This window comes from Cucurbita pepo, chromosome LG01 (genome assembly GCF_002806865.2).
Source record: "Cucurbita pepo subsp. pepo cultivar mu-cu-16 chromosome LG01, ASM280686v2, whole genome shotgun sequence".
NCBI classification, from domain to species: Eukaryota; Viridiplantae; Streptophyta; class Magnoliopsida; order Cucurbitales; family Cucurbitaceae; genus Cucurbita; species Cucurbita pepo.
The window spans coordinates 272,626-299,940 of NC_036638.1; the positions used below are offsets into that span (position 1 = coordinate 272,626).

The 27,315-nt window shown below is 36.8% G+C and overlaps 3 protein-coding genes and 2 pseudogenes across 3 annotated transcripts; 2 read left to right on the forward strand and 3 right to left on the reverse strand.

Annotated features, from left to right (window-relative positions):
• Positions 1–1,621: 1,621 nt before the first annotated feature.
• Positions 1,622–9,695, reverse strand: LOC111779085 (putative 1-phosphatidylinositol-3-phosphate 5-kinase FAB1C). Its single transcript, XM_023659148.1, has 11 exons — positions 7,929–9,695; positions 6,960–7,724; positions 6,680–6,833; positions 6,207–6,548; positions 5,220–5,960; positions 4,792–5,123; positions 4,584–4,710; positions 4,334–4,498; positions 2,714–4,219; positions 2,318–2,584; positions 1,622–1,972 (listed from the first exon to the last, which is right to left on the reverse strand). The coding sequence occupies exons 1-11, from the start codon at positions 8,498–8,500 to the stop codon at positions 1,718–1,720; spliced, it is 5,226 nt and encodes a 1,741-aa protein (XP_023514916.1). The 5' UTR covers positions 8,501–9,695; the 3' UTR covers positions 1,622–1,717.
• Positions 9,696–16,284: 6,589 nt separating this feature from the next.
• On the reverse strand, positions 16,285–17,691 carry LOC111779094 (chaperone protein DnaJ-like). Its single transcript, XM_023659161.1, has 5 exons — positions 17,414–17,691; positions 16,916–17,003; positions 16,737–16,810; positions 16,576–16,635; positions 16,285–16,479 (listed from the first exon to the last, which is right to left on the reverse strand). Exons 1-5 carry the CDS (start codon positions 17,513–17,515, stop codon positions 16,315–16,317), a joined length of 489 nt encoding a protein of 162 aa, XP_023514929.1. The 5' UTR covers positions 17,516–17,691; the 3' UTR covers positions 16,285–16,314.
• A 285-nt stretch (positions 17,692–17,976) lies between these two features.
• LOC111804128 lies at positions 17,977–20,298 on the forward strand (annotated as a pseudogene).
• On the reverse strand, positions 19,338–23,102 carry LOC111804119 (annotated as a pseudogene).
• A 1,638-nt stretch (positions 23,103–24,740) lies between these two features.
• On the forward strand, positions 24,741–26,589 carry LOC111787796 (protein C2-DOMAIN ABA-RELATED 10-like). The gene is made up of 3 exons (XM_023667852.1): positions 24,741–25,053; positions 25,762–25,857; positions 25,966–26,589. Exons 1-3 carry the CDS (start codon positions 24,778–24,780, stop codon positions 26,272–26,274), a joined length of 681 nt encoding a protein of 226 aa, XP_023523620.1. The 5' UTR covers positions 24,741–24,777; the 3' UTR covers positions 26,275–26,589.
• The last annotated feature ends 726 nt before the right edge of the window (positions 26,590–27,315 follow it).

Consider the following 27,315-nt stretch of genomic DNA (forward strand, 5'->3'; position numbering starts at 1 on the left):
ATTTTATGAATTTTCCAAGCCTTGGAAATTTCAAGTTTAATTTTGTATTTTGTATAATTATATAATAGTTTTATTTTATTGGGACGTTACTAAAAAATGGGAATTGGTGAAGGCGTTAATCACGGGCATGGATCCAAGCATTAGTTTCTTCAAATTCTTCACATCTCTCCCCTAACCTTACGCTTCTTTCCAACCCTCCAAACCAGTTTGATAGCGACCCCACTCATTTTCATTTACTTCAACTCTAAATTTGATTTTTAAATACAATTTTTTATTTTATAACAGTTATTATTATTATTATTATTATTATTATTATTATTATTATTATTATTATTATTATTATTATTATTATTATTATTATTTTGTGTGTGTATGGAACACAACAGACACAAAAAGACAAGAAGGATTTTGAGGACACTGAAAAACGCCAAATTTGCAGTGACCTTGTCGGAGATTTGACCTTCAAATTATCGTTAATTCTGTATACATAATTAAAAGACTCAATTATCTATTTATTTGTAGCCATAACCATAACCATAGGAGGAGTTTCTTGTATGATGTGGTGTCAATTGATGTATATGTTTTGTACATGCTTCTACACGTTTTCAAAATGCTATGTCGGGGATAATTAGAGAGTTTCTAACTAACCACAAATGGAGAATTGTTTATCATAATGACCTACATGTGTATTGTAGTTGGCTTAAAAATGATGTTGCTCTCTTTCCGGTTTAGGAAATTATCAAGTCATTAATACCACACGAGGATGAATCCTTTAGGAGCCACGACATGCTCATCATATTTCTTATATACCATATGACCTCGTCAATGATGGACGGTGTCACATATACATACATATATTGAATCAATAAGGAGGCAAGTATAGCATCATTCATTATTACTACTATTGTTATTGTTGCTAAATATAAGTTAGGTGCGCATGTTGAAATAAACATGCTCCATGGGGCCAACCCCTCTTCCCCATATTTTCCTCTACTTGTCTTCCAAGTTCCATCTTCGCACCACCAAAATGCCTAAAAAGTCTTCACCACTTTTTCTCTCTCTAAATAAAAACTGTTTATTCTCTCTCTCTCTCTCTCTCCTTCCATTTGAACAGAAAAGAAGTGAACTTTTTTCACTTTTTCAAAGCCCACCATCCATTATAGCTCTGATTCAAAGTTCACCTCAAAAGGGTTGATTTCAATTTGTCAAAATATTTGAAAAAACTTAAGTTTTCAAAATTTTAAATATAGATAACAATTACTACTTGAGAAAGAAACAAAATTTGTTTCTGAAAAGTTCCAATAAAATATATATTTTAGATGTTCTTTTTTAAGTCCACCATGGGATTAGTTATTGTTTGTAATAAAATAAAGGTTAGATAATGGTTTTAGTCCAACATTTTTTACAAAAACACAAACCCATAGCATATTTTAAGATTAAAAAGTATTATAAAAAAAAAGCAACTAAAATTGACACTAACACTCACACACGTACGTAAGGCTTACGTAACAATTTTCTTTTCTAAGTTCAGCCACGTGTTAGATGTTAATGAAGATTTCCCATTAAATCTTTGTTTCTTTGTACACAACTGTAAGAGGTGAAAAGGGGTTTAACAAAAGAATGAGAGGGATTCCATCAGATTTATCTGCAATTGCAATCCCTTTATTGATCAACAAATGCTTTCATGGACAAAAGAATACAATGATCCATCACAAAATCAAGAACACCATTGATCAGGAACTGTGAGAAAATAAGAAGTCATTGCCTTACGAAACCGTTTCTTGTATTGCATCGGAGAGATGATAGTTGGAGAAGCATTCCTCGGCCCTCCGAGTATCCCCGACGCCTTAACCCACGTCTCTAACTGCTTGTCCCATGTATACTGTCTCATGAAATCAATGATGCCTAACACAAGCTCCTTCCTCTCCTCGTCAACCCCGACCAAAAGCGAATAGTCCATAACGTCAATTGACTGAAGAACAACGTGAAAAATCAGTATATTTGCTCCAACATGAAGAAATTATTAAGTACTGAATGCAAACAAACATCCATCCATCCATCCAAGTTCTCATGCTCAGTTAATCCAAACCAAATGCAAAAACAAAGACTGATCCTCCATCCAAGTTCTCATGCTCAGTTAATCCAAACCAAATGCAAAAACAAAGACTGATCCTCCATCCAAGTTCTCATGCTCAGTTAATCCAAACCAAATGCAAAAACAAAGACTGATCCTCCATCCAAGTTCTCATGCTCAGTTAATCCAAACCAAATGCAAAAACAAAGACTGATATCAGAATTCAAGAATGCAGCTTCTTACCGCCAAAAAATATGTGTCATTCCAGATGGCCCTTTCAAGATTTCTTTTGGCCTTGCTTCCAAGAAATATAGGTTTTGTCCGCAATGCTTCTAAAAGGTTCTGATCGAGTAGAACCTTGTCTGCCCCAGTCGTGTCCGGGTTGTAACGAGATCGTGAAGATCCCTTGAGGTCATAAACCTTTGAGATATTTCTCATGAAGAAAAGATTCTCCATCACCATCAAATCCATCTTCACTTCTTTCCCACCTTTCAGGTGTTTAACAGTCACCTGCCACAAATATCCCAAACACTTTGTAAACCAAAATAGTTATTTAATGGTTAAATTATAAATTTGGTTTAAGTTAGAATTTAGTTCACATGGATTCAAATGTTAGAAGTAGTTCCTAAATATTTTTACCTGATAGATCCCAAGAATTTTTGCAAGGCAAGTTGGACTTCCAGAGTTTAGAGCTTGTGACAAGTACTTGAAATATTGAGGAGCAAACTCCTCAAAAGAATCAAGCTCTGTTCTCGTGACTTGTTTTATAATGAATCTTTCATCCAAAGACTTGGCGAAGTATACATTACTTTTTCCACCTTGTGCACTCCATTTACGACACCGACTTAAAGACCTCACAAAATCCACACCTTTGGGGCAGCACTTCTTCCTAAGGATGTCAAATTGCTTTGCGAAATAGCAAGTCACAGAGAAATTGACTTTACCTCCAGATGTTGAAGATTCATCGGTGAACGAAATCCTCAAATGAGGAGATTTTTTGGGATCCGAAAACAGGGTCCTCAGGGTTGTAGGATCTTCAGAGCCATAGTTTCCATAGTGAATATAGTCCAAGTTCAGAGCACCAAAAGACTGCCAAGCTGAAAGAGTTGAAGGACGAGAATCTTCGATGATCCTAGGGACATTCCGACCTCCCTCATTGTCGGTAAATTTATTAGCAACCCAGTCGTCATACTCTCTAGAGTTGAGGGCGTATGCAATTATGCTAGTAGGTTCATTGTCGTAAACAGCAATAACTGCATCAATATTGCCAGTCTGTGGAAGCAGCAGACGAACGCCTTCCGGGACATGAGATGCTGAGATAAAAGATGGAGTTGAACTGAGTAATAAATTTAACTTTTGTGTCTCAAATGGTAACACTTGAGAGTGAGCTCTAGTTAAACTGGAAACAGGATCCCTCAGCATACTATTGTAATCTGCAGAAGCATGGAAAGATCTAATTGTTGACAACTGAAAAGTGGATGGATGCAATCCTTTCCTGATTCTCTCTTGCATTCTTATTGCAGAATCAAAGGAATGAACTCTCACAGGTGACATCAATACCCTTCTCAGTTGAGGATTATCATTTTGACTCATTTGCTTCGTTGCCCCGTCTGGAGGTTCTTGTGCTTGCAGTGTTGAAACAGCCTGTGGTTTCGTCACAGATTGCTCGGATCCAGACCATGCACAATCTATTCTCTCAGAGAGAGTTGATTCATAAGAAGGAATGCCTTCAATTGAGGCTATTACGGCAGTCATTTCCTCATCTGTGTGTTCTTCTTCCCTGCAGACTTGATGTAAGGTTGATTTGGAGCATTCTACTGCTGTGGGTTCTTCCTTCTGCATTGATTGTAAATCATTTCCAGCAGACTTGTGGACCAAACAAGATTCATGAATGTTCTCATTGCAGCCAAATTCAATTTTGTCATCACTCTGAGCAGAATCTCTTTTCAAAACTCTCTTTAGAGGAGACGATACATCAGCCTTGGGATTTGAAATCTTTTTAAGGAGAGAATCTAGTGAATAAAGGCGGTGATCCCAGTAGTGTGTATGAATTAATAGGGAACGCCTCAAGCGATTTAGTTCCAGAATGTCGACAGAAATCATCCCCAGTAGCGAAGGTTCCATCATGAAAGGTTTCAGCAAACCCTATTAAAGCAGGCAATTAATTAGATACCCGTACATATTAAACATAGATTCATATACAAATGTGCAATGACAAAAATACAAGTTTATCATATTCAAATTGTTCTCAGCACTTACAATATAATCACTTCGCTCCTTTTGAATCAGTTCTTTCAGTTGCATGACGTGGCTTTGCATCTCACTCGAGTCTGACGATTCCTGCATGGACAACTTGCTTTTCTGTTCCATCCTATCAACAATATCGGAAATCTCTGCATACAAGCTTTCCATTTTGCCAATGATCTGATTGAAAGCCAATAAAGTACTTGAGTAAACATAAGCAAGATTCTAAAATCATGTAAATTACATTCTGAATTCTCAAGACAACCTCTGAAGCTTCTTTTGATATCCATTCCTGTTGAACATGGCTATTGAACTCGAGCACAGAAGGGGGCAAGGTAACAGAGAGAATATCAATGGTCGAATATCTGAAGAACGCAACCATGCTCCCAAACCTGTGGAAATTTCGTATTCAGTGACAATCAACATCCAATAACAATTTTAAAACTAATGCTGAACTCAGATGCCCAACACACCCATAGAAACGGAGGCAGTCTCTCTGCAATGAATGACCACAAGTTGCAACTCGATTTGCAGTTGCATGGTTTGAGAAACTAAGCTCCAAAAATTTTCCAAAAGAAAGCCCCCAGGCAGCATCAGACATAATAACCCTAGGAGTTGCTGGCGGGACTCCATCTATTTGGGCGCACTTGAGGCACCTGTGCCACATCCATATCCTGCCATCTTCTTCCCCAGGAAGCTTTATAGAGGGTAGGCGTCTAACATTAATTGTAAGATTACCCTGCTGATGGGTGTAACACTGAACGTGGGCCTCAGCGGACTCCTTACAGGATCGACAGCTTGATGTCTGCAGCAAGAACCCAAACCACAATTACTCAGCTACCCAGAGAAGTCAACTTAATGTTTCAATTGGATATATACGGAATAAGGAAATAAAATAAACCTGGGCAAAGAGATCATCGCATAGGAATTTCCCTAAAGGCTTGTCGAAACGGCCATAAAACTTTATGCGCAAAAGACGAGAGCGCTCACATACAGTTCCTTTAAGTACACAATGGCTTGAAAAGGATACCAAAATGCTCTGGTGAGTATCTGCTGCTGAGAAGCATTCACTAGAGAGATCGTTTTCATCAAAACTTTCAGACTTCTGAAACTCTGTAATCCCTCCAGATTTCTCCCTTCTCCGTTCCAAAGTTTCTGCCAATTCAGATTCAGAAAGACTTCGAACATCGAAGGGAACTGTTTCACCATCCTTTAATTCCTCATAATGACTAAGAGATGGATTTAGACCAACATCGGATGGTGAATGATCATTGAATATGCCAGGAAATGTATCAACGATGCTAGGCTCTTCTTCAAAGCCAGTAGACAGTAGAAAGTTATTATTATCAAGGTGGTGATACATTGGATATATTTTAGATTCTTCAAGCTCAGCACTAAGAGAAGAAACTTTATATCCAGTGGAGACATCAACTAGACAATTGGATGACATTGTAACATCGGGATTCCCAGATGATGAATTATCTTCAACAGAAAGAGAGCGCTTAGGCATCTTAGGCAGAGAAGCACCTTCGTCCACAAGAAAGGAAGTCTCAAGAGATAAGTGATATGCTGCAAATACTGCATATTGAACAACATGTTTAACTTTTTTAAGTTCTTCACGACACATGCCTTTCAGCAAGACCTATGATAAGAATTGTGACATGATTAGAAGCAAAACAGAAATTCTACAAAATAACATTTTTCTAAGTCCACAGGATTCATATCATGACTCCTTTGACAATCAAGCATAAACTATTTACATTAAGACAGAAAAGTTAAACAAGTCCTAAATTAAAACTCAATGAAAAAAGGGTGTTCAAAAGTAGCCAACAAAAACATTTTGAAAAAGTATCCACAAGAAACCAAATAATTTTCTAGCAAGAATTACCGTGCAACCCAAGCGCTTTGGACATCCTTCAAAGAACATCAAGGTCTTGGACATTTTTTTATTTTGATTGACAGTCCCATACTCTTCAGTCACTCTCTCTAACCGGAAAAGTTCACAATGTCCTAATCGTGAAATGGACATATGATCAATTGATGGAGTAAGTGAAGCACCGGTGCAACGGGCTATACGCTCTAGTAAGGGCCTTTTAACATTCAGCACCAGAGATATTTCCTTGGCCAGCAGATATTCCTTTGCACGCGAAGAAACACTTTTTTCCACCAGCAGAACATTGGGGCGGAGAGACTCTATTTTTGAAATAATTGTTTTCAGATGATCATTTTCCTGCAAAAATAGGATGCAGAAAAATAAGAAGTCAAAAAAAGAAAAAAAACTACTAACTAGTTCTAGCATTTTGTATGCATAGAAAACTTAAGTATGTGTAAAAATAAGACAAACTAATTAGTTACAAGTACCTGATGTAATAATGTATTAAAAGAAGCTAAGTGGTCAGAAACTTCGTGATATTCAAGGGATCCTCCTAAAAGAAGTAACCTAGCATTTTTGAATTGTGAGGTCATGCGTTTGTGCTTTATGTTTTTTGTACAAACAACTCCCTTTATAAGTGTGCTGCAGAAAAAAGATAAACAACTTCAAGACATTAGTCAAAACATACGATATAGACATGAAGGACATTGAAGCTATGTGTTCAGAAGGATATTCCAAGCTGCAGTATCAAATAGCCATAAGTTATACCTTTCACGAGGGTGTCCCGATGCTACACATTTTACTTTTATATAGTCCCCAGGATCCATGCTGCCTCCTCTGCTAGTATCCGGTCTCACAAAATTGGCAGCTTGCCAGGCTATTGTGGTAATTACATCAACCCAGTCCTCAACAGAATCTCCTCCAGATTTGATATCCTCCCCCTGTAACAGTTGGGCAACAAGAGCCCTAAAGTGGCCCTGAACCATAGCTCTAAGAGGCTCCTTATTCTCCTCATGCAAATTTTGCTTTGCTGGAAACATGCTAGAAAGGCTTCTGCTCGCAGAGAACATAGCGCCGGAATCCCCAATATCATCGTCTTCATCATCATAGGCAAAGAAATTATTCTCCAACTCATCACTTTCATCATCAGGAGGTGGAGGGAACCATATTCGATCATTGTTTTCAAAATCTAAAAGTGTTTCTGCATTTTCATCTTGGTTCTGAGTGGATGGCAGGACACTAGAGAAGGGATGTTTATGATCATCAGACCTATTTAAAATGGTCTCAGCCTCTTGAGGCAATAGATTCAACCTTTGACCTGGATCTACACTCTGTACAACATGATCAGCTTTATTTGAAGTATAATCACTCCTTGAGGGGCTGGCAGAAGGACTTGATTCCTCAAAATGAGAACTAAAGAACTCGTTTCTAGTACTAATACTACTTGACTCTATGTCTGAACTGTCACGAAAATAATCACTTGATGGGCTAAAAAAATGTCTCCCAGAATCCTCTCCATCATCTTCATCACTCCTACATTATTACAATAAGATTAAATGAGACAAGTGTATCGAATCATTTCATGTCACTATCCTGTATTAGTATTGGAAATTGAAGAATTTGAACATCAAGGAGGGGCAACAACATTTTACATATAATTTGATTTCTTGATTTAAAGTACAAGAATACCAAAAGGTATTAGGAGAAACATGCATTCGAATTCAAATCAAATGTTACCAGTTGGGAGAGTGGTGAACAGAAATAGGAGATGGATGATCATTGAACAAGCTTAAAAGCCCATTTGATGCTGCATAAGGAGAATAGCCACAATCTTGTGACTCAAGATATCGACACAAGCGATCATCAGGAATTGATTCGGTTTTCTTTGGAGACTTGTATGTACCACGATAACTGGGAGAAGGAGCTTCTGGGCTATATCTGGGAGAGACAGAAGAATATACTTTCTCACTATGTCTCCCTCCACCTTCATGCCGTAGGTTGCCATCAGAACAAAACTTGCACGACTTGGTTGTCTTCACAGCTTCATTACCCACCTTCATAACATCTGATTGAACAACATAAGATTCATAACCCCGAATACAGTTTCTGCAAGATGATTGACTACAACTCTGGCACAGGTATACTAGAGAAGTCTTTGAGAAGCTCATATCACACTCACAACACATCTTGTAACTTTTGTTAGGCGCCACAAATTCTTCTGATAAGCACACTGATGAATCAGGTCCCCAGGAAATCCAAGACCTAACCTTCTCAATCAGATCTGATAGAGAACTATCAGGAATTCCCATAAAGATTCAATCATCCAAGAAGAATTAAAACCTCGATGACCCCTCAAAATTGAAACAGTATAAGACCACTCCTCTTTCAAGTTCCAAATATGGAAATCTTTTATTGTCTTTCACACATAATAAGAAAACGGAAAAGGAAAAGGAAAACCTATCCCTTGGAAACAAAATACCCACAAAAGTTCCAATAAAAAAGAAGAAACTGATATTACCCACAATTAAAAATGATGGGGTGCTTTGGGATGTGTATGTATGAGTCTCAAGACTGTATACTATGTATTTCGTCCCCTCTCTTTCTGTCTCTCAAAATGGGGGCCAAAAGCCAGAGAAGATGAAAAAAATTAACAAATCCTCCAGGAAATATATCAAGAGAAGGATATATAGAAAGCTATGAACAAACCCGAGATACCCCAAAATCTAGCAGTATTTACACCAAAATCCTATCATAGTTACAACCCCCAAGACCAGAGAACCCAACAAAGACCAGTATCATTACCTACAACAATAACAACAACAAGAACAAGGAACCACAAAACGAAACCTTACAGCCAAAATGATGCCAGAGACCTCAAGAATGAATCAGACAACCGATTTAAGCATCCCAAGGACAGAATCCAGTGAAAAACGATCATATGTAAGAAAGGGTCGAAGATCAGCGAAGAGAGTTAACCTGATTCGATAGACATAAGGAAACACAAGTCAAGTCAAAATTGGGCACCCCCAGAAGAAGAAACACGAAAAGAAGACCAGATTGGAGTAAGAAAAAGCAGGATCAGATGGAGAAACAGCAGGTAGTGAAGAAGAAGAAGAGGAAGAGGAAGAAGAAGAAGAAGAAACTGGAAAAGGATTTGGGTTTTAAATGCTTGGTAAAATAAGAATCAAAAGGAGGTATAGAAGGAGTACGGAGAAGGTTCCTTTTCGATCGGAATCAGTAGCTCGCATATCGAAGCTGAAAATTCCGTTGCTGTTACCCCAACAACCACCAACCTCACTGTTCGTCATTCCCACCGGAAGAACCATGTGCGGTTTTAATCCACCATTCTTTCGTTTCCCTCTGATTTCACTAAAATTCTTTGCGGGGTTTTTTCTTCTTCTCTCTGTACTCTCTCTTCTGCTCTGCTTCCTTTTTCCTTTTATAATTATCGAACAAGAAATCTGCATATGCGGCTGTGCCTCGAAAATAAAAAAATGATCGAACCCATCAAACTACTCTTCTTTTCTCTCTCATCTATTTTCTTTTGCGTCTAAATTCCAACTTAGCCCTTCAGTTTTCAGCTTATTTCATTTTTGTACATTACTTTAGTAAAAAATATATATATATTATATACACGGAAAAGTTTTAATTCACCATANCATGGGCTGCATGTTCTTTGCTGGTCCACTGCTCCTCTTTCATCTATGCTGTTGATTGGTCAACAAGTCGGCGTAGAAAGATGAAGAAGCACAGTCAGCTCTAATTCACCCTCACTTTTGTTTAATTACTTCAAAAATAGGTTATATTATATTTATATATATATATATAACACCTATACAATAACCTTAATTTATTCTATTATTTCAAAAATACATATATTCTTCTAAAAATTATAATATTACCTTTCATCGACTATATTTGAATGTTATTTTTTTAAACTTCAACTAAACCAGAATTTTAATGCCTATCACTCTATTTTAAAATTCTAATATTTTTTTTATTTCAAATTATTTTTAAAATATTTATAAAACGTCAATAATAAATATTCCATATTTTTTTAATGAAAACAAATTTTAATATAGTATACATACATATATATATATATATATATACATATATATATATATATATATACATATATATATATATATATATTAGATTAATATTAAATATATTATCTAAAAGAAATTATAGAACTTTTTTTTATAATAAAATTGTAGTTTTCTTTGTTCTTTTTGGGGCCATGCCCACTTTAAGCGCGTGTGTTGCATGCGAGTTTGACAACGTTTGGAACGTGGATTGGGACAAAGGTTAACCGGTCAAATTTTACACCCAACCAAACTATGGCTATTTGCCTGAATGCTACCATTTTTATGTGGGTTTTCAAAATACTTATTTTAGTTTTTTCAAAATATATTTTATTTTAATATTTAAGCTTTAAAAATATTTAATCTTTCTACTTGTGTTGTTGAAGTAAAAAAAAAAAAAAATAATCATATTCGAAAATAATCATAAAAAGAAATTCGAAAATAAAAGGACTCCGTCTTAAAAGGAAATGAGTTGGAGACCAAAAGAGAAGAAGCGAGAGCGAAAGCAAAAGCAATGGCGACAGGGATAGCTTCGTTTGGTGATACAACAGCGTCTTAAGAGAGCGACGTACATGCTGACAAGATTCACCGAAAGATAAGCCCCTTCCTCGAATATTATTCATTTACAATCCATTCATCCTGCCCTTCCTTCAATTCTGTTTTCCTCTTGCCTTTCGGCAGCAAATCGATTCATTAGGTTGAAATAACAGCATCTGGATTGATTTGTAATTGCGTTTTTTCAAGGTAGATGACTAGACAAAGCGAATGGTCCAAAATGCACACCAAGTGTTTGTGAAAATGTTTGCGTCATTTTTGATACACCAATGGCATCGGTCGGGCGGGTGGGTGAAAAGAAACGTACTGCCTGCGCCGCCCATGGGCGAATTAGTCATCATGCCTGACTCAGCTCCACGTGAATGGTATGGTATGGTATGGTATGGTATCCTCTTTTTTCTTCTTTGAATCGCTGCTTTTTGTTGGGAAATTCGTATTTAAACCTCTGCATGTTTTAGTTTTCTATTGCGAATTATTTGTCAAGATAGGGCTACTTTGGTCCCACATATTTGATTATATTTTTTTATGTTAGATTCCTCTCATATGTCATTTGTATGTATAATTATAGATGTGGTAGCTAAAGTCAATATATGATTTGGATAATGTTGGTCTGGAAGATGAGGATGGGAACCACTTAGGACCCTTCTCATACCTCATACCGTGACCCTCTCTTTTAGACTTTTGTGGCTTAATTAATGTGTTTCCTATGTATTTTGCAAATTTCTAAACCCATAAATGTTTTCTTCTTGTGATTTTGACCCATTAAAAGTGTCTTTCTTGTATTCTCATTAATTGTACGCTTAATAAATAATATTGGAATTTTGGAAGAGTAAAAAGTACCTCCTTTTCAAAATTTTCGTGATGTTTTGCTATATAGTCAAATCTGATTTTGGAAATTCCAAAAAGCTTATTTTCTTTTTGAAAATGTCTTAATAATCGTTTTAAAGTGCTTCTTTAAACTACTAATCTTAAAATCATCTCAAATCCTATTTTACAAAGAGAGAAAAAAAAAATCGCAAACTCTGTATGGATATATTTGGCAATGTTTTTATTTTTGGAAATAGGTAGTTTTTAGTAAATACTTATTTAGTAAACATTTACTCAAATGTTTAGTTATATACTTCCAAGAATGTTTTTAAGTGCTTCTCAATTCAAGGACGTGGGTTAAAAGCACTTTATGAGGGTTTTCTGATTTTTCTAAAAGTAATTTTATGTTATGTTAATCTCAAATATGGTAGAAGAGATATTATGTATTAATTTTTGGGATTGAGGTTTGGATGATTCCCTAAGAAAAGAAGAAAGATAAAATTTTATCTCCCCTCCACTTTAAAGCAAAATTAGCATCTAAACCCAAAATTCAAATGCTTTGTGATTGATTATCGTCGAGGAAAGGCATCTTCCAAAATTGTCAAATAAAGTTAGGGAGTGTGTTGTGGTTTGATCGTAATGATACCTTTGTGGAAAAAGGAGAATCGCCATCAAATTCATGTAAAATTCTGGGGAATGGTCGGCTAGAAAACCCCAAATGACATGACTTGGCACAATCCCCACTTGCCATAGNTTTTTTTTTTTTTTTTTTTTTTTTTTTTTTTTTTTGTTAATAAGTGGTGCCTTTCTGTAAACCAATTTCAAGGATATAGCTTTGTTTTGGCCCAGCCTAAACTTTTGGTTTTCCTGATCTCACCACAAGAGAAGCTTCAATTTCAAGTGGGAATAACATAGACCTTCAAATCATTATGGATTTTTCTTTTGTGTTTTTGTGTGATCAGGTATCTCAACTATGAACCACACGCCTAGCTTGGGACAAAACTCCCCCTCCCCCTCTGTCTTAAGTCTGTTGGATTTGAGGTATGAGCTCCTAGCATTAGCAGCGTAAGCTTTTATCCGGGCCTAGTTTAGACCAGTCTTGTTCTCAAACCAAATACCAATACAATATTTCCATTTTATTCAATATGTAAATTCATGTTGATGCTCATTCACGAGCATAACTTTTATATTTGTAGAAAAAAATGAAAGGGTATTTTAGAAAGCTTTGCCTTGGGCTTAGGGAATAAGAATGGAAAACAGGGACGAGGGAGAGATTTTTAAAACGCATCTACCAGTGAGAGATTTTTAAAACGCATCTACCAGGGAGAGATTTTTAAAACGCATCTACGAGGGAGAGATTGAGATTTTTAAAACGCAGAGATTGAGATTTTTAAAACGCATCTACGAGGGAGAGATTTTTAAAACGCATCTACCAGGGAGAGATTTTTAAAACGCATCTACCAGGGAGAGATTTTTAAAACGCATCTACCAGGGAGAGATTTTTACACACTTAGAGAAAGAACCTCTAATTGATCCTATTTGTAACTGCCCAAGTCCACTATTATCCTCTTTTAACTTTTCTTTTTGAGCTTTCCCTTCAAGTTTTTAAAACGCATTTACTAAGAGAGGTTTCCACATCCTTGTAAACAATGTTTCGTTCTCCTTCCAACCGATGTGAGATCTCATAGAACCCCTCATTGATCGTACGTGGAAGAATCGAAGAATGACACATGGGGGGCATGAGTGAGTCTAAGAGTACTAAAGGGTCAAAATTAGTCAGGGAAGCGTGAGGGTCGTGTCTCAACCTTGACTAGTTTGAGTAGAACAAGAAAACAAGGTGAAGGTGAGGGTGAGCATTAAAAGTGAATAAAAGGCAATGAGGAAGCATCGATGTGATGAGGGTTGTAAAAGGCAAGCAGTTTGGTTTTGCAGGAATAGAAGATAGGGATGATTCAAAGATTGAATTCAACTCTCTTTTCTTATTTAATGTTTGTTTGGATTGAAAGGATGGAGGGAGTGAGGAGCAATAAAGTGGGTGTAAACCAATGGGAAAGGCATTTCACCTGCTCCCTGCAACAAAGAGAGACAGAGAAACGTATGTTAAGAAGAGTTTTACAGCCACACATTACAGCCACCATGTTTTGGACATTTCGTAGGCTTATCTACTAACCTCCTAACACCTCTGAAATCCAAGGGAATAACATCCAAACCTCTCTCAACCTTTGTTCCTTAGCTATTGGGGAAATTGATAAATACTTTTATATTATCCTTTACAATTTGACACGTCATAAAGCTACTCTTTCTGATGTGGCTAACAACGAAGGGAGGTGATGCATAATTTGTCCGTATCTTTCCCTTTGCCCTTCCTAGCTTTTCATTCTTTTCCATTAAAACATAAGTTTAATTATAGCTTACCAGATTTGAGATTTTAAATTTATATGCGTACGTCTTTAAACTTTCAATTTGTTTTAACTTTTACTTTTATTTTTAAAATGTGTAATTGATTTTTAAACTTTTTATTTTGTGTCAAATGATCTCGAACCTCTTTTAAAATTAATAGATCTATAAGATAAATTTTACAATTTTATGTTTAAAGAGATAACACGGTTTTAATTTTATATGCAATTCCATGGATTTCAAAAGTATCAAATAGATCGTAGACCTATTCAAAAGTATCAAATGGATCGTAGACCTATTAGATACTAAATTAAAAAATTTTAAACGTATTGAGGCCTATTATACATAAATTCAAAGTTCAAATACTTGATAGATTTTTTTTTATATGCATAGAGACTCATTATTCTCAAATCTAAAAATGTTTTAATGAAGTTTAAAATATTATTATTAAATAATATGTTTGTCCTTTAGACTATTTAAGCATTTTGTTTTAGGGGTGCCTGTGCTTAATTTTTCATAAACCTTTTCCAAAAAGCATAACTCCATCAATTTTCACCCTAAATTTTGATTAGTAAAATATCAATTTATAGCCTAAATTGTATCAGGTTGAAAACTGTTTGTTTATGCACGCACAAACTTTTATATATCAATTAAACTCTTTCATAATTTTATAAAATATGTTATTTTGATTTAAGTATTAATTTTATTTAAACATATAAGATTCTGTAGCTCGGTTGGTTAGAGTATTGGTCTTATGAGTTCGAACCCTGCTGGAACCAATAATGTTAAGAAAGAAAAGGAAAAAAAGGGTTGAAGCATATATAATTGTTAAAGCTGAAACAAGCTCCAATAATTGAGTGTCTTTATTATAAACACTACCAAACTACGTGGGGATTTAGATTTCAAATGCTTTTTACATACAGAATGAGTCCCTAGTCCGTATAGGTCGATCATATCCCCACGTTCATTAGGCTTCTGCTCAAAACTTGTCCTCTCCTTGCAGTAAACAAAAAGGAGATAACACCACAAACGTGCCATCCACCTTAAAACTTCACTGATGAGAGAGCATCAGATGAGATGAGATGGAATCATATTGGATGGTAAAGGCAGTCCAGTGAAAATAAAGAGACCTCTGTACCCACTTGTGTGGCTGTTTTTCTTAAGTTTTCCATGAAATTCCCACTGTCGTTCTACAAAAGTTCTCTTCTTTGCTTCAGCTTTTATAAATAGAAATGTATTTTAACTCCGACATTGTTTCTGTGTTGCATGGTGAAGATTTTAGCATAACTAGCAGAGACCAACTGTTTGGATAACTATATCAGAGGACTCTATGATTTGATATTCATGAACCATCCAGTAACAACGTCAACCTCTTGATCGTATTTTGATACAGATGCAGCCATTGCAGTTATTTTACAGGACATCAAGTGTTGATTACATGATAAAGGGACATCCTTTCTTCAGTTCCCAATAGTTATTACTTCTAACCAACTTCTACTTGGGTTTCTTATAACAAACCCAAGCTCAACGCTAGCCCGATATTGTCTCTTTTTGCCTATATTACATCAAATTTACAGTTTTAAAATGTGTCTCTTTCCCTTCTCCAACAGATGAGAGATCTTACACACGCCCTTGTAAGTAATCACTCCATTCTCCAGCCGATGTAGGGTCTCAAATCCACCCCTCTCAAATGCTCTATCTCCGGTGGGCTCCAATACCATTTGTAACAACTGAAGCCCATCACTAACAAATATTATTTGCGTTGACCCATTACGTATTAGAGTCGGAGTCGGATCTCACATCAGGTATCGCCATCAACCGAAATGACTATTTCACTATTTAGAAAAGGAACCATGGAAATGGTAAGAGCCAGAAAATATGAATTACCATAGAATGTGTGCCGATTCTCAGATGTATGGTGGGTGAGCACGTAATATGTGGGTGGCTACCCGAGGTAGCCAAAACTGAAGTGAAATTGAGAGCGAAGGGGAAGTCAAAAGAGAGGTGAGAGTGAGGGAGATTGAGGAAGGGGGAGTACTCATGATCGGTGAGGGGTTGAACTGTGATATAATAAGAAGGAAGAAGAGATAAATGAAGTTACTCCCCCTTTTGGTTCTTTCTCTGCATAAAAAATTGAAATATATATAAANAGCAAACAAAAAAAATGAAAAGTAACATAAAATAAAACATGAAAATTCGATAAAATATAAATTTAAAGGAAGATAAACAACACCAAAATTAAATACAAAACTACTCCTACTAACTACGTGTTCTCATCAGTTCCACACATGAACATCGGAGCCTTGGTAGATGTGTAATTCCTTGGGCCCTTCAGTAATTTCACACTCAGAAGTTCCGTAAGAAGGCCAACAATTGAAATCGAAGCCTTTCGCCATTTCCATCAACATCCCCTGCAACTCCTCCAAGCTACAGCTTTTTTCCTGTCCTCAACAATGGCGGATTCCGTTTAGGAAAACCTCGAATTTACGAGAACTAACAGCGGCGCAGTATTGTATAAGGGCACTTTGTTATTTTACCTCTCTCTTCTTGTCTTCCGCTATTAGCGACCACAGTTCTTGCATGAAATCGCACATTCCCTGGAGAACACAACAATGGAGGAATTGTCAGATAAGAGTGCCATTTTTTGAAGGCAGAAGAGAAGGCTGATAAGTTCTACTAAGGTTTTACTAACTACCACCTCGTCGTTTTCGTCATCATCAAAATCTTGAATTCCGGCGTCGTATCGCGTTCTCTTTCTCTCATCCGATAGAACTGATCCAACAAGATAAAACACAATCAGATCTCGTTTTTCTGGATAGTTCTGAACAACACATACGGACGAATTAGTTTCGGAGGAATTAGGGCTTTTTAACACACCTGAATAGGCTTCTTGGATTTGTTGGAATTTCCGTTTGGCTGTACCTAACGGCAAAGGATTTTTCACACATCTATCGGGATGCCATTTCTGAAACCACAAGCATATACAACACTCGATCAATGAATTTTCAGCCACAAATAACGAAATTACAAAGAAGAATTCGAAAATTCGAGAAAGAACCAACAAACAGAGCCAGAAAATCGATTTTCGTTTTCGTTCTTCCGTGGAATTGCATTTTTAGCATAATTATCTTGAAGGATCCAAAATTCAGCAACAGTGATTTTTTTTTCAGATTCGAGACAGAGTAACTAACAATGCCAGAAAAATCCAAGGCTCTCCAATCTTATTCCTCGGATTGAATTGCATTCTCCAGTACAATCACAACTCTAAAGAACCCACAAATTCAGATTGTTCCAATAATAATGTCGTTCATATAATAGACAAAATCGAGAGAGAGAGAGAGAGAGAGAGAGAGAGAGAGAGAGAGAAGGAAATACCATGGCGAGCTTGCGATAAGCTCTGCGAATTTCATCGACGGAACAGCCAGAACTGACGCCGAGAATGCTGTAATACGAAGTCGAGCCACAATCAGCCTCCATCTCCCCTGATTGTTATGACAGAGAGTATCAAGAAACTCCGAGCGCTCAACAATGGAGAAATCTGTCGTCCGAAATTCACAGCGTAGAAGGCAGAATGGGAAGTGATTTTTATATGTGGGAGGGAGGCTTGGGTTGGGAAAGTCCAGAAGATTCTAAAGAGAAAAATATCTGTGAACGAGAAGGAGAGAAAGTGTTCCAGAAATTTCTAATGGAGAAGGAGAACAATGACGTGGCCGTTTGCTTTTCCCAGTTTTAGATATTTTGGGCTGACTTGTCGCTCCATCGTAGATTATTAATTTTTTATTACCAAACAAAAAGCTTTGTGGGGACCACTCGACAATAAGAAATTATTCACCAAGTCCTGTGGTTGGTCGCATTTATATCGAGTATTATTGTGCAGCTGACGTGGAACAATTGATGCCAACCCTAATCTTTAAACAATCAATTGTGAAATAAAATTATTTTAATTTAGCCAAAAAAAAAACTGCTAGCTTGAAGCGACACAACGCAAACCCTCCCAATAAAATTAAATTCTCTCAATTACTCCCATGGCGCCGATTAAACCCTCTCCAATTTTCCTCTTCTTCTTCTTTCAATTGTTTCTCTCGCTAACCCTAGCTCGAAAGCCCCATCAAATCGATTTCCGATCCCCAAATCTCTATCCGGAGGACCTCGTAATGGGACTCATCAGCGCAACATTTCATCGTCGGCTCACTCCACCACCGCACTCTCGTCTCTGTCTCCGACGCTGGCGTCGCTGAAAATTTAATCCACGATCCCGACCTCCCCGAAAACGTCTCGATCTTAGGCCTCGCCATCGATTCCATCAACAACCGCCTCCTCGCCGCAGTACACGCCGCCGCTCCCCTCCCGGAGTTCAACGCTCTCGCCGCCTACGACCTCCGATCCCGCCGCCGCATCTCCCTTACACTTCTCCCCTCCTCCAACTCCAATCGTCGCCCCGTCGCGAACGGCATTGCAGTAGACTTCAAGGGAAACGCCTTCGTCACAAACTCCGCCGAAAACTTCATCTGGAAGGTCGACAAACACGGATCAGCCTCGATCTTCTCAAAATCAGCGAGTTACAGTTCCCATCCGGTAACCGCTAATGAAGTCTACTCCTCGTCGGGGTTAAACGGCGCCGTTTACGTCAGCAAAGGATACCTTCTGGTGGTGCAATCGAACACCGGAAAGATGTACAAAGTCGACGCTGACGACGGGACGGCGAGGCTGGTACTACTGAACGAAGATCTGAAGGGGGCGGACGGGATAGCGATGAGGAGAGACGGCGTGGTTTTGGTGGTGAGTTACAGAAAGCTGTGGTTCCTGAAGAGTCAGGACAGTTGGGGGGAGGGGGTGGTTTATGACGGAATTGACCTCGATGAAGAGAAGTTTGCTACTGCGGTGGCTGTGGGAGGTGAGGGGAGAGTTTATGTGTTGAATGGGTATGTGAATGAGGGGCTAAATGGTAGTTTGGGAAGGGAGAGATTTGGGATTGAGGAAATGAGGTCTACAAAAGAGAGTGAAGAAGAGAGGGTTTGGATATATGTGTTGGTTGGGTTCGGTTTGATTTATTTCTTGTTTTGGAGATTTCAGATGAAACAGCTCATTGGGAATATGGATAAGAACACTTCTTGACCATTCCCTTTCTTCTTAGCTTTTCATTGTTCTCTAATCATCAATAACACTCTTCATTTTTGGAAGCTCCAGGTTGAGGAGGTCCTGGATTCCCGAATTCAGAATATGCCCTCCGAATTCATTCTCGACTGATCCACCATGGTAATCTAATAGATACTTTAACATAACATACATCTATGAAGTCTTTCAAAACAGATAAAGAAATTTAGTCACGATTTAGTGTTTTTGTTTATTCCTGCCCAACCTTAACATACATGTCTTCTAAATTACAATGCAGCATAATAGCAATGGTGATAAATAATTATGGCAATTACAGAACCTGGACAATGCATTCAGATCATTCCTACTACCTGTGAAGTGAGTACAACACCGACCCATCCCAAAGCCAGCAACACCTTTAATGTCTCCCTTCTCCACATCAAATTCATGCTTCTCCCGGCCCCAAATTTCTGCTTCCCATCAACTCAGGATTTCTGCACATTGAGTTCTTTCTCTTTTGCTACATCATTTTTTCGTCTTGTTTTCAGTTTCTGAAACAGCTTTCGAGAGACACTCTTGGTTGACTGATGGACACGAAGAATTAACACTTGCTTCAACATGCACAGCCGAACGGCAGCTCATGTTCTTTGAAGTGTTTGGTGCTTCACTTGTGGAGACTTGATGTCTCTTCCGAACTTTGAACGCGAGGATGACGCCCCGGCTGAGGACTTCGTCAGAGTGTTTCTTACTTTGGTGCCACTTAACACAGCCTGAAATGTACCATGAACCAAAACGAAGTAAATTCTATTGCTCAAGATATTTGAGAGACTAATTTCCTTTTCAGTTATTTTCCTCAATTTTTAAAGATAGACAGGTGTTCCTTACAGGCTTCTAAAGCAACATATAGCATGAACTTCAAGAAATTTTAGCAAATTCGACTCTGCTCCTAACTACACTGAGAAGAATAGATGGTACGATCTCTATTAAGGCTGTTTCCATATATTGCATGCACCGTGCCAGAAACAAATTATACGGTTTCTCAACTTAACTCAACTAAGTTGACTGTATCTGCCAAATGAAACTTGGAAAGACATGTACAACTACCGAAGAAAGCTGCAAATTTTAGTTAATCTATAATGACAGGACACGGATAGCTATTCAATTTTTCCTTTATAAAATTCAGAAATGACGAAGAGAATATTGGCTCTAAGTTGCACTGAATTCATAGGTCGCTTCAAGTGCTCACAATTATACTTATTTTGGAGTTTATTGTTAAAGATTGGAGCTAAAAAATGTATACAGCAGAAAAAGAAATTAAATTGCTCAGTCAGGGAAAACAGTTCTCAGTTACCTTCTTCCCATCTGAGTCTGGTCGAACTGCACCATAAGAAGAGGGCACTGGTTTTGATCTGATGTCGAGGTTCTTCTGTAATTTGTTAATTTCAGAATTTGCCTTGCCCCGAGACAACAGCGCCTTGTCAGTGCTTCTAAAATTGGAAGCCGAAGCCCTTTTCCCTGTCTCTTGCATGGCTGAGTTGACAGTCCGATTTTGCCTACTCCCATATAAAGTTAAAAATACGTGAGAATTTTGACGTCAATACAATAGCTAAAAGGAAGAGAATACCTGGTGGTTGTCTTTAGGTATGATCTAGATTCAAGCTTTGATGGAGAAGAATATGATACTCCAGAAGTTTGTATCTTCTCACCACTACATCAAAAGGATATTCTTCTCATGGGCACAACTCTCATCAAACAAGCTAACTTTTTTTTTATTAAAAAAAAAAAAAAAAAAAAAAAAACAAGAGCTCGAACATATACCGTCCACTCTCGAGAATGAGTCTTCCCTTTGGAACTTTAGAATCCTAGAAAATTTTAAATTAAGAACAATCAGGTTGGCTTTACTAAATTGAGACTTCGGTAAATTCAAAAAATATTTGTTTCAGGAGTTCGAGTTACATTATGAAAAGCTATAGATTACCTCAACTTTGGGGGTTCTACGGACAGCATGTGTACGTAGAGTGGTAGTTTTTGATGAATGCGCATTTGTGCAAGTTGTATGTGATGTCTCTCCTTTGCTTTTATTGGACACTTTTTCAGGAGTATTGATTGCACCACCAGAAATATTTCTCCGACTCTGACGAATGTTGGCCAGAGATTTGGAAGCTTTTGTTTCCCTTTGAGATGTCATCTAATATTTTTGGGGTGGGGAGCATAGGGGAAATTAATATTAAGCTAGAATTCAGATAGCAGATTAACTGCTGCTCCCCTAACTAGAAAAATGGATTTAAAAGATACCACGTGACTGAACCAGAATGTTTTTTTGACTTGAAAAAACAACAATGAAGATTAGAGAGAAGAACTGCACCTTCGGAGTGAGAGTTTGCCGACTTCCTGAGCTGCATTTGCCAGTTTTCTTCACTAGTTTGGGGACTGACTCCATGGCTTCAGATGGCGTATTCTCACTCATTCCCATATTGTTGACATCTTGCTTTATTTCAACCTCTGGATCATCACCTACAAAAGTTGAGAATTTGTTCCCCCCACTGTCATCTTGTTCATTTATTTGAGCATTGGCACCATTAAGATCACCAGACACTGAACCACCAACACTGCTGAAAGAATTTTCAAATTTAGGATTAGGAGATGAAATTCCAGGTTTTGGCATTTCTTCAATTTCTGTGACATGGTACCCATGGTTTTGTGAACTGACAGATCTATCATCGAAAGGGTCATCATGATTTTCCTTGTTTATAATCTCATTATCCTCTCCTTGATTCACTAGCTCTAATACATCCTTGTCAAAAGTATGGGACTCTGCTGAATTCTGACCAAGCAAGCCTCCCTTCTTCTTGAAATGAGCCTCAAAGTAAGCCTTTTTCTCATTGACTGAACCCGGTTTGGAGAATTTCTCTACCTCTTCTAAGTAACGATTATGGGAGAACGATGACCTCCTTTCCCAAGATAATGATTCATTTTCAAACCTTCCAAATGATATGGAGTCTGAGATTGCAGAATCTACCTGATCAATTAACATGCAACAGGGCATTAGACAAGAATCACGCAGGCCAGAAAAAACTGGAAAAACTTTAGTATCCAACTCTTGCTGGCATACCCCCAAAATTATACAGTTCATAGGCAGCTTAGAGGTCAGTCTAAGCACAGAACGAAGTTTTTTGAACTTCACTGTCAATGCTTAATAAGCTCATAACTACAACATCAACACCTGTCTAGGAAACCTATGTTCATCACAGTTCTCTATATAAATTCTTCGTGACAATTAATTACAATAACAATCAACACACGAAATTTTTAGGCAAGAAAATCAATTTACCGTATCAGTAAAATTAATCACTCTGATGAATAATAGTAACAATAAATGATGCACTTGTTGAGCAGAGTTTCAACAAACAGAAAGCGTGGGCGTTTTTTTTAGGAGAGAAAGAATAGAACGGGAGAAATCTAACGATGGCCAAAACAACAGTGATGTCTATTTCCATAGAAGGCGTTAGTGCGCATAAGAAAATTTCGGATTTAGGTTGAGAAACGAAACGCTTATTCGACATGAAGTAAGGCAATGAGAAAGGATAAAAAGCGAAAGCAGTACCTGAAAATCGAAGGTAAACGGCTGTTCGAGATCTCCAGCCATGATGAGCTCAATCAATCATCAGAAACCACTAAATAAAAATAACAATAATAATAATAAAGAAATCACATGACACAAGGAGAAAGAAACAACAGAAAGCAGTGCGGAAATTGGTAGATACTTGGATCATGAACAAAAATACCTTAGTAAGCCACATTCAGATTCACAGCCGTCAAACCAGAAGACGCAGAGGCTCCATAGATTATTGATGAAACAGTAAGAAGGAATGAAATGAAAGTTGAGAGAGATCACTTGCAAGTAACTCTATGGAATCTGGAAGCAAGCGTGTTAAGAGCGAAAAGCACAAATCTCTCTTGCAGGGGCAGAGTTCAGTGTGGGTGGGTGGGTGTGTGTGTTCTCAAATGCCGCTTTTGATCTTTGTTCTTCAAGCCTACAAACAGAACATATTAATTATTATTATTATTATTTTCTTCGGATCTGAGGTTCGTTAAATATTTTTTCTTTTTCTTCCCGGAAAAAAAGGTAAGAAGCTTAAGAATAGAAAATTACTTTAAATTTTAAATCATGTTAATTAATTAATTAATTAAGGGTTGGGCCTTAAGCGAAGAATAAAATGTGCAGTTGCATTTTGGGGGGTTTTTTATTATTATTATATTCTCTTCTTGACTTGTGCTAAAACTGGATCAGCCAAAGTCCTAATTTTCCGACATTTGTACACCAACGACGTCGTTTTGATGCCCCTTGACGCTGTGTGTTCATTTCTTCTATTATTATTCTCCAGCATAAATTTTTAGTATTTGACTTTCCTAGTCAATACTTGTTTAGTTTTTACAATTTTAAAAGTTAGAATGTCATCTCTATAATTAGATAAAACATTAAAAAAAAAAAATTGATTTATTTATTGCTGATTTGAGATATAAATCAATATGCTTTTAGTTTAAGATTAATTCAATATTTTGAAATTATTAGTCATCCATATAACTTATTATGGTGGATGAAATGGGCCATTGGAGACTTTGGTAAAAAGTTTTATTATTAGTATTATTATTATTATTATTATTATTGGGGTGTTGTAAAAGCTTCGTTGTTATGTTATGATTGGAAAAATTGTAGAGAAATGAAGGAACATGAAGATTGAAAAGTGAATAATTTAAAGTGTATCCTATTCTACGATCAATCAAACGTCTAAGTAGAAATTTGTTGAACAATAAACAAATAAAATAAGAACAATTTAGGAAACTAATAAATTAAAGGATTAAAGAAATAAAATTATGAGAAAACACAAATAATGCTCCATTTCTGGTCAAGCAATTAGTGACATGATGTATAATAGAAAGAAACNTTTGTCGTGAAATTACCAATTTGGACTTCACTTTGTTCCCTTAATATTCCATTTTTCCCTTTTCTTTCTTGAAGAATTCAGGAAAAATGAATTTGAACCTATGTGAAGTAAAGTGAAGCCCAAATGCTACAGTCAACGGTTTCTTAAATTGGGTCAGCCCATGGACCAACCCATTTAAATTATACTTGGACGGCCCATTGACCGGACCGCCCAATAATAATTATTATTTAGATATATATATATATATATTTTTGCTCAACAACTATCAGACGGGAATTGGACAATTAAACCGAATAGTTATAAATTAAGATATAAATTAATTTTTATATGATAAAAAGTTTCCAATTATGAAATAAAATAATATAACGTCTAAATGAGGATATATAGCGGGTAGTTGACTTATGACCAATTCAAGGGAAACGACACGGCAACCCACGAGTAAAATTCATTTCTTTTCCTTGACCGACGTGTCGACCAAATTAAAATCTATCGGATTTTTTTAATAAATATTATTAATTCTCTTGGAAACTAAACCAATTTGCTCCTCTATGTATTTATTTTAACAATATTTTAAATTAAGATAATTACGAATCCTGCAGTCAAAATTGTCAAAATAAACCAAACCTCATTTTGAATATGTCCAGATTCGTACTTTTTATTTTTATTTTCTTTTTCTTAAAATTAAAAAAAAATGAAGGAATGGAAGAGGAAAAGGTCAAGCTTCTTCTATATGAAGATTATTTACAATTTTATAAATATTACAAATCTCTTCCTCTGTTCCGTTGTCTGTATTTCGATTCTCTTCTCAAAATCTTCGACGACAAGGGGAAGTGTTCAAGAGCATGCGAAGATTTTGAAATGAGTAATCGGACAGGACTTCTTCGAATTCGCCTCTTGCGAGGCATCAATCTCGCCATTCGTGATGCTCCCACCCGCAGCAGCGATCCCTACGTCGTCATCTCCACCGCTAACCAGGTTCCTTCTTCCACTTCCGATTCATCTTCACCGATCTCTCTTCCACCATCCCGTTATAGGATATTTGTTTGTTCAAGTGTTAAACGGTCCGGATTTGGATTTGGATTCTTATTTTTTCCAACTTTCTGAGGAATATTTCTCAAAATTTTCCGGTTTTTTCTTATTTTCCCCTTCGAATTTCCTTTCAAAACTTCGCGAGCTGTTCGAATTCGGATTGCGACTTTCAGATTTTAAGTTTCTGTTCGGATTTTCTGCTTCGACTTCTGATTGTGATTTCCTTCTTTTGACTTTCCTTCGAAATCTTTGTCAAATTTTTCCATTTTTAGGTTTTCGCTGTTTAGATTTTCCCTTTCTTAACTGTGCAAGCGGCTTGAATTCTGATTGCGATTTCTCTAGAATTTTCTTGCCAATATTTGTCGATTTTTTCAGTATTTAGGTTTTTTGTTCGGATTTTCCCTCTCAAATCTGTCCAAACAGATCAAATTCTGATGGCGCTTTCTTCCTTGCAAAATATTCGTCGAACTTTTCCCCGTTAAAATCTTTTTGCTCGGTTTTTTCCTTTCGAAACTATGCAACCGATTCTGATTGCAGATTGCAATTTCTCCGTAACTTCCATTGGAAGATCTCGGAGTATTCATGAAGTTTATTCGTTTTTTCTTTTTCATTGATCTTATGGCATGACTCTTTTGATACTAATTTTTTGTACAGAAATTCAAATCTCGAGTGGTGAAAAAAAACTGCAATCCACAATGGAACGAGGAATTCACACTCTCAATTACGGACATCAACACACCAATCAAATTAGTAAGTCAAATCACACGCTTTTAAACCGAGAAATTCAGACAATCTTCCGAACTTGTGATCAAACATGAAACAAATCACTGACATCTGTTTCCATCACTGGATTCTCAGGCAGTGTTCGACAAAGATCGGTTCACGAAAGACGACGGAATGGGGGATGCAGAGATCGACATAAAACCGTACATAGAGTGTTTGAATATGGGATTAGAGAGTCTGCCGAAGGGTTGTGTGGTGAAAAGGGTCCAACCAAGCAGATCAAACAACCTTGCAGATGAGAGCCCTTGCGTTTGGAACGATGGTAAGATCATCCAAGACATGACTCTCAGACTACAGAATGTTGAATGTGGTGAAATCGCGATTCAGATTCAGTTGTTCAATGCTTCTGGGATTAAAGGCATGAGAACCTACTCTTTATCCTGAAAAACATCGCCTCCTCCTTTGATTTCATTTGTTCGTGTTCGTCATTGCGATGCTCTGTTCCTACTCCGCTTTCTCATTTCACACCAATTCCAGAAATCAGATACGTTTGATTTAGTCGTGAATGTAAATTTGCATTGTGTGTGTTTCTTGTGAAATGATTTTGGTTGGCCTACAAGAAGTTTGTATCCCCAGATTATTGGTTCGTTTGAATGTTATTTTTTCCATTGTTGTATTGCGTACTAATTTGAGGCGTGGACACATTAATTCTCTGTAGTAGCTACTGATTGTGTGAATTGATTCATTGTCTTGGAGAAATCATCATATTGAACTCGTTTCTTTACATATATATACACACACACACATATAGAGAGAGAGAGTTGTGGGGTTATTAAATGAGCCACCATCGAGTAATATCGAAGAGACCTTACAAAGATTGTAAATTTCAATGTATTAGTTGTGTTTGTGTCTCCAACGGGTTGTTTGACCTAAGCTTAATCTACTCTATTATTTACTTCCATAGATTTTGAAATTTGGAAGGTTGGAGAAAGTTCTCCAACAACTTTGGACAACTATTCTACTCTCTCTAACTTTTTAAAATATTCTTATTCAACATGAGTCTAAACAACTTTGGTGGCGAATAATCACGAGTCCTTTTCCATGAGTTAATGGTTTTGTATGATTGCAGTGTACAACAAAAAAATAAGATTGTGAATTTAGATGCTTTATAATGGAATTTAGCACTGTTTGGTTTGTTTGTTTAAATGCATGCGTTCCAAAGTTGTTTGACAAACTTATTGGGTTTTAAAACATTTTATTTTACTTGTTTTTAGAGCAACTTTTATGTTTTTGAATTATAAAATCATTTATTGTTATGATTGATTCTTGTACGAAAAGTCGGATGGTTACGTTCAAAATCAAGGAGTTCTAATTGGTTATTGATTCTATTCAAATCATACAAAATTGAATCATTTCTTCCCTTCTCTTTCCAGATATCTCTTGGCTCTTCTTAGATTTTTGTTCGTATATATATCCTCCAAGCAA

Coding starts and splice junctions, on each gene's coding strand:
- LOC111779085 (XM_023659148.1), bottom strand. CDS start 8,500: ATGGGAATTCCTGATAGTTCTCTATCAGATCTGATTGAGAAGGTTAGG. Junction 6,549..6,679: donor TTAATACATTATTACATCAG/GTACTTGTAACT, acceptor CTATTTTTGCAG/GAAAATGATCATCTGAAAAC. Junction 5,961..6,206: donor CAAAGCGCTTGGGTTGCACG/GTAATTCTTGCT, acceptor TTCTTATCATAG/GTCTTGCTGAAAGGCATGTG.
- LOC111779094 (XM_023659161.1), bottom strand. CDS start 17,515: ATGGAGGCTGATTGTGGCTCGACTTCGTATTACAGCATTCTCGGCGTC. Junction 16,811..16,915: donor AATCCAAGAAGCCTATTCAG/GTGTGTTAAAAA, acceptor TTGTTGGATCAG/TTCTATCGGATGAGAGAAAG. Junction 16,636..16,736: donor ATGATGACGAAAACGACGAG/GTGGTAGTTAGT, acceptor TGTGTTCTCCAG/GGAATGTGCGATTTCATGCA.
- LOC111787796 (XM_023667852.1), top strand. CDS start 24,778: ATGGAAGAGGAAAAGGTCAAGCTTCTTCTATATGAAGATTATTTACAA. Junction 25,054..25,761: donor TCATCTCCACCGCTAACCAG/GTTCCTTCTTCC, acceptor TTTTTTGTACAG/AAATTCAAATCTCGAGTGGT. Junction 25,858..25,965: donor TCAACACACCAATCAAATTA/GTAAGTCAAATC, acceptor CTGGATTCTCAG/GCAGTGTTCGACAAAGATCG.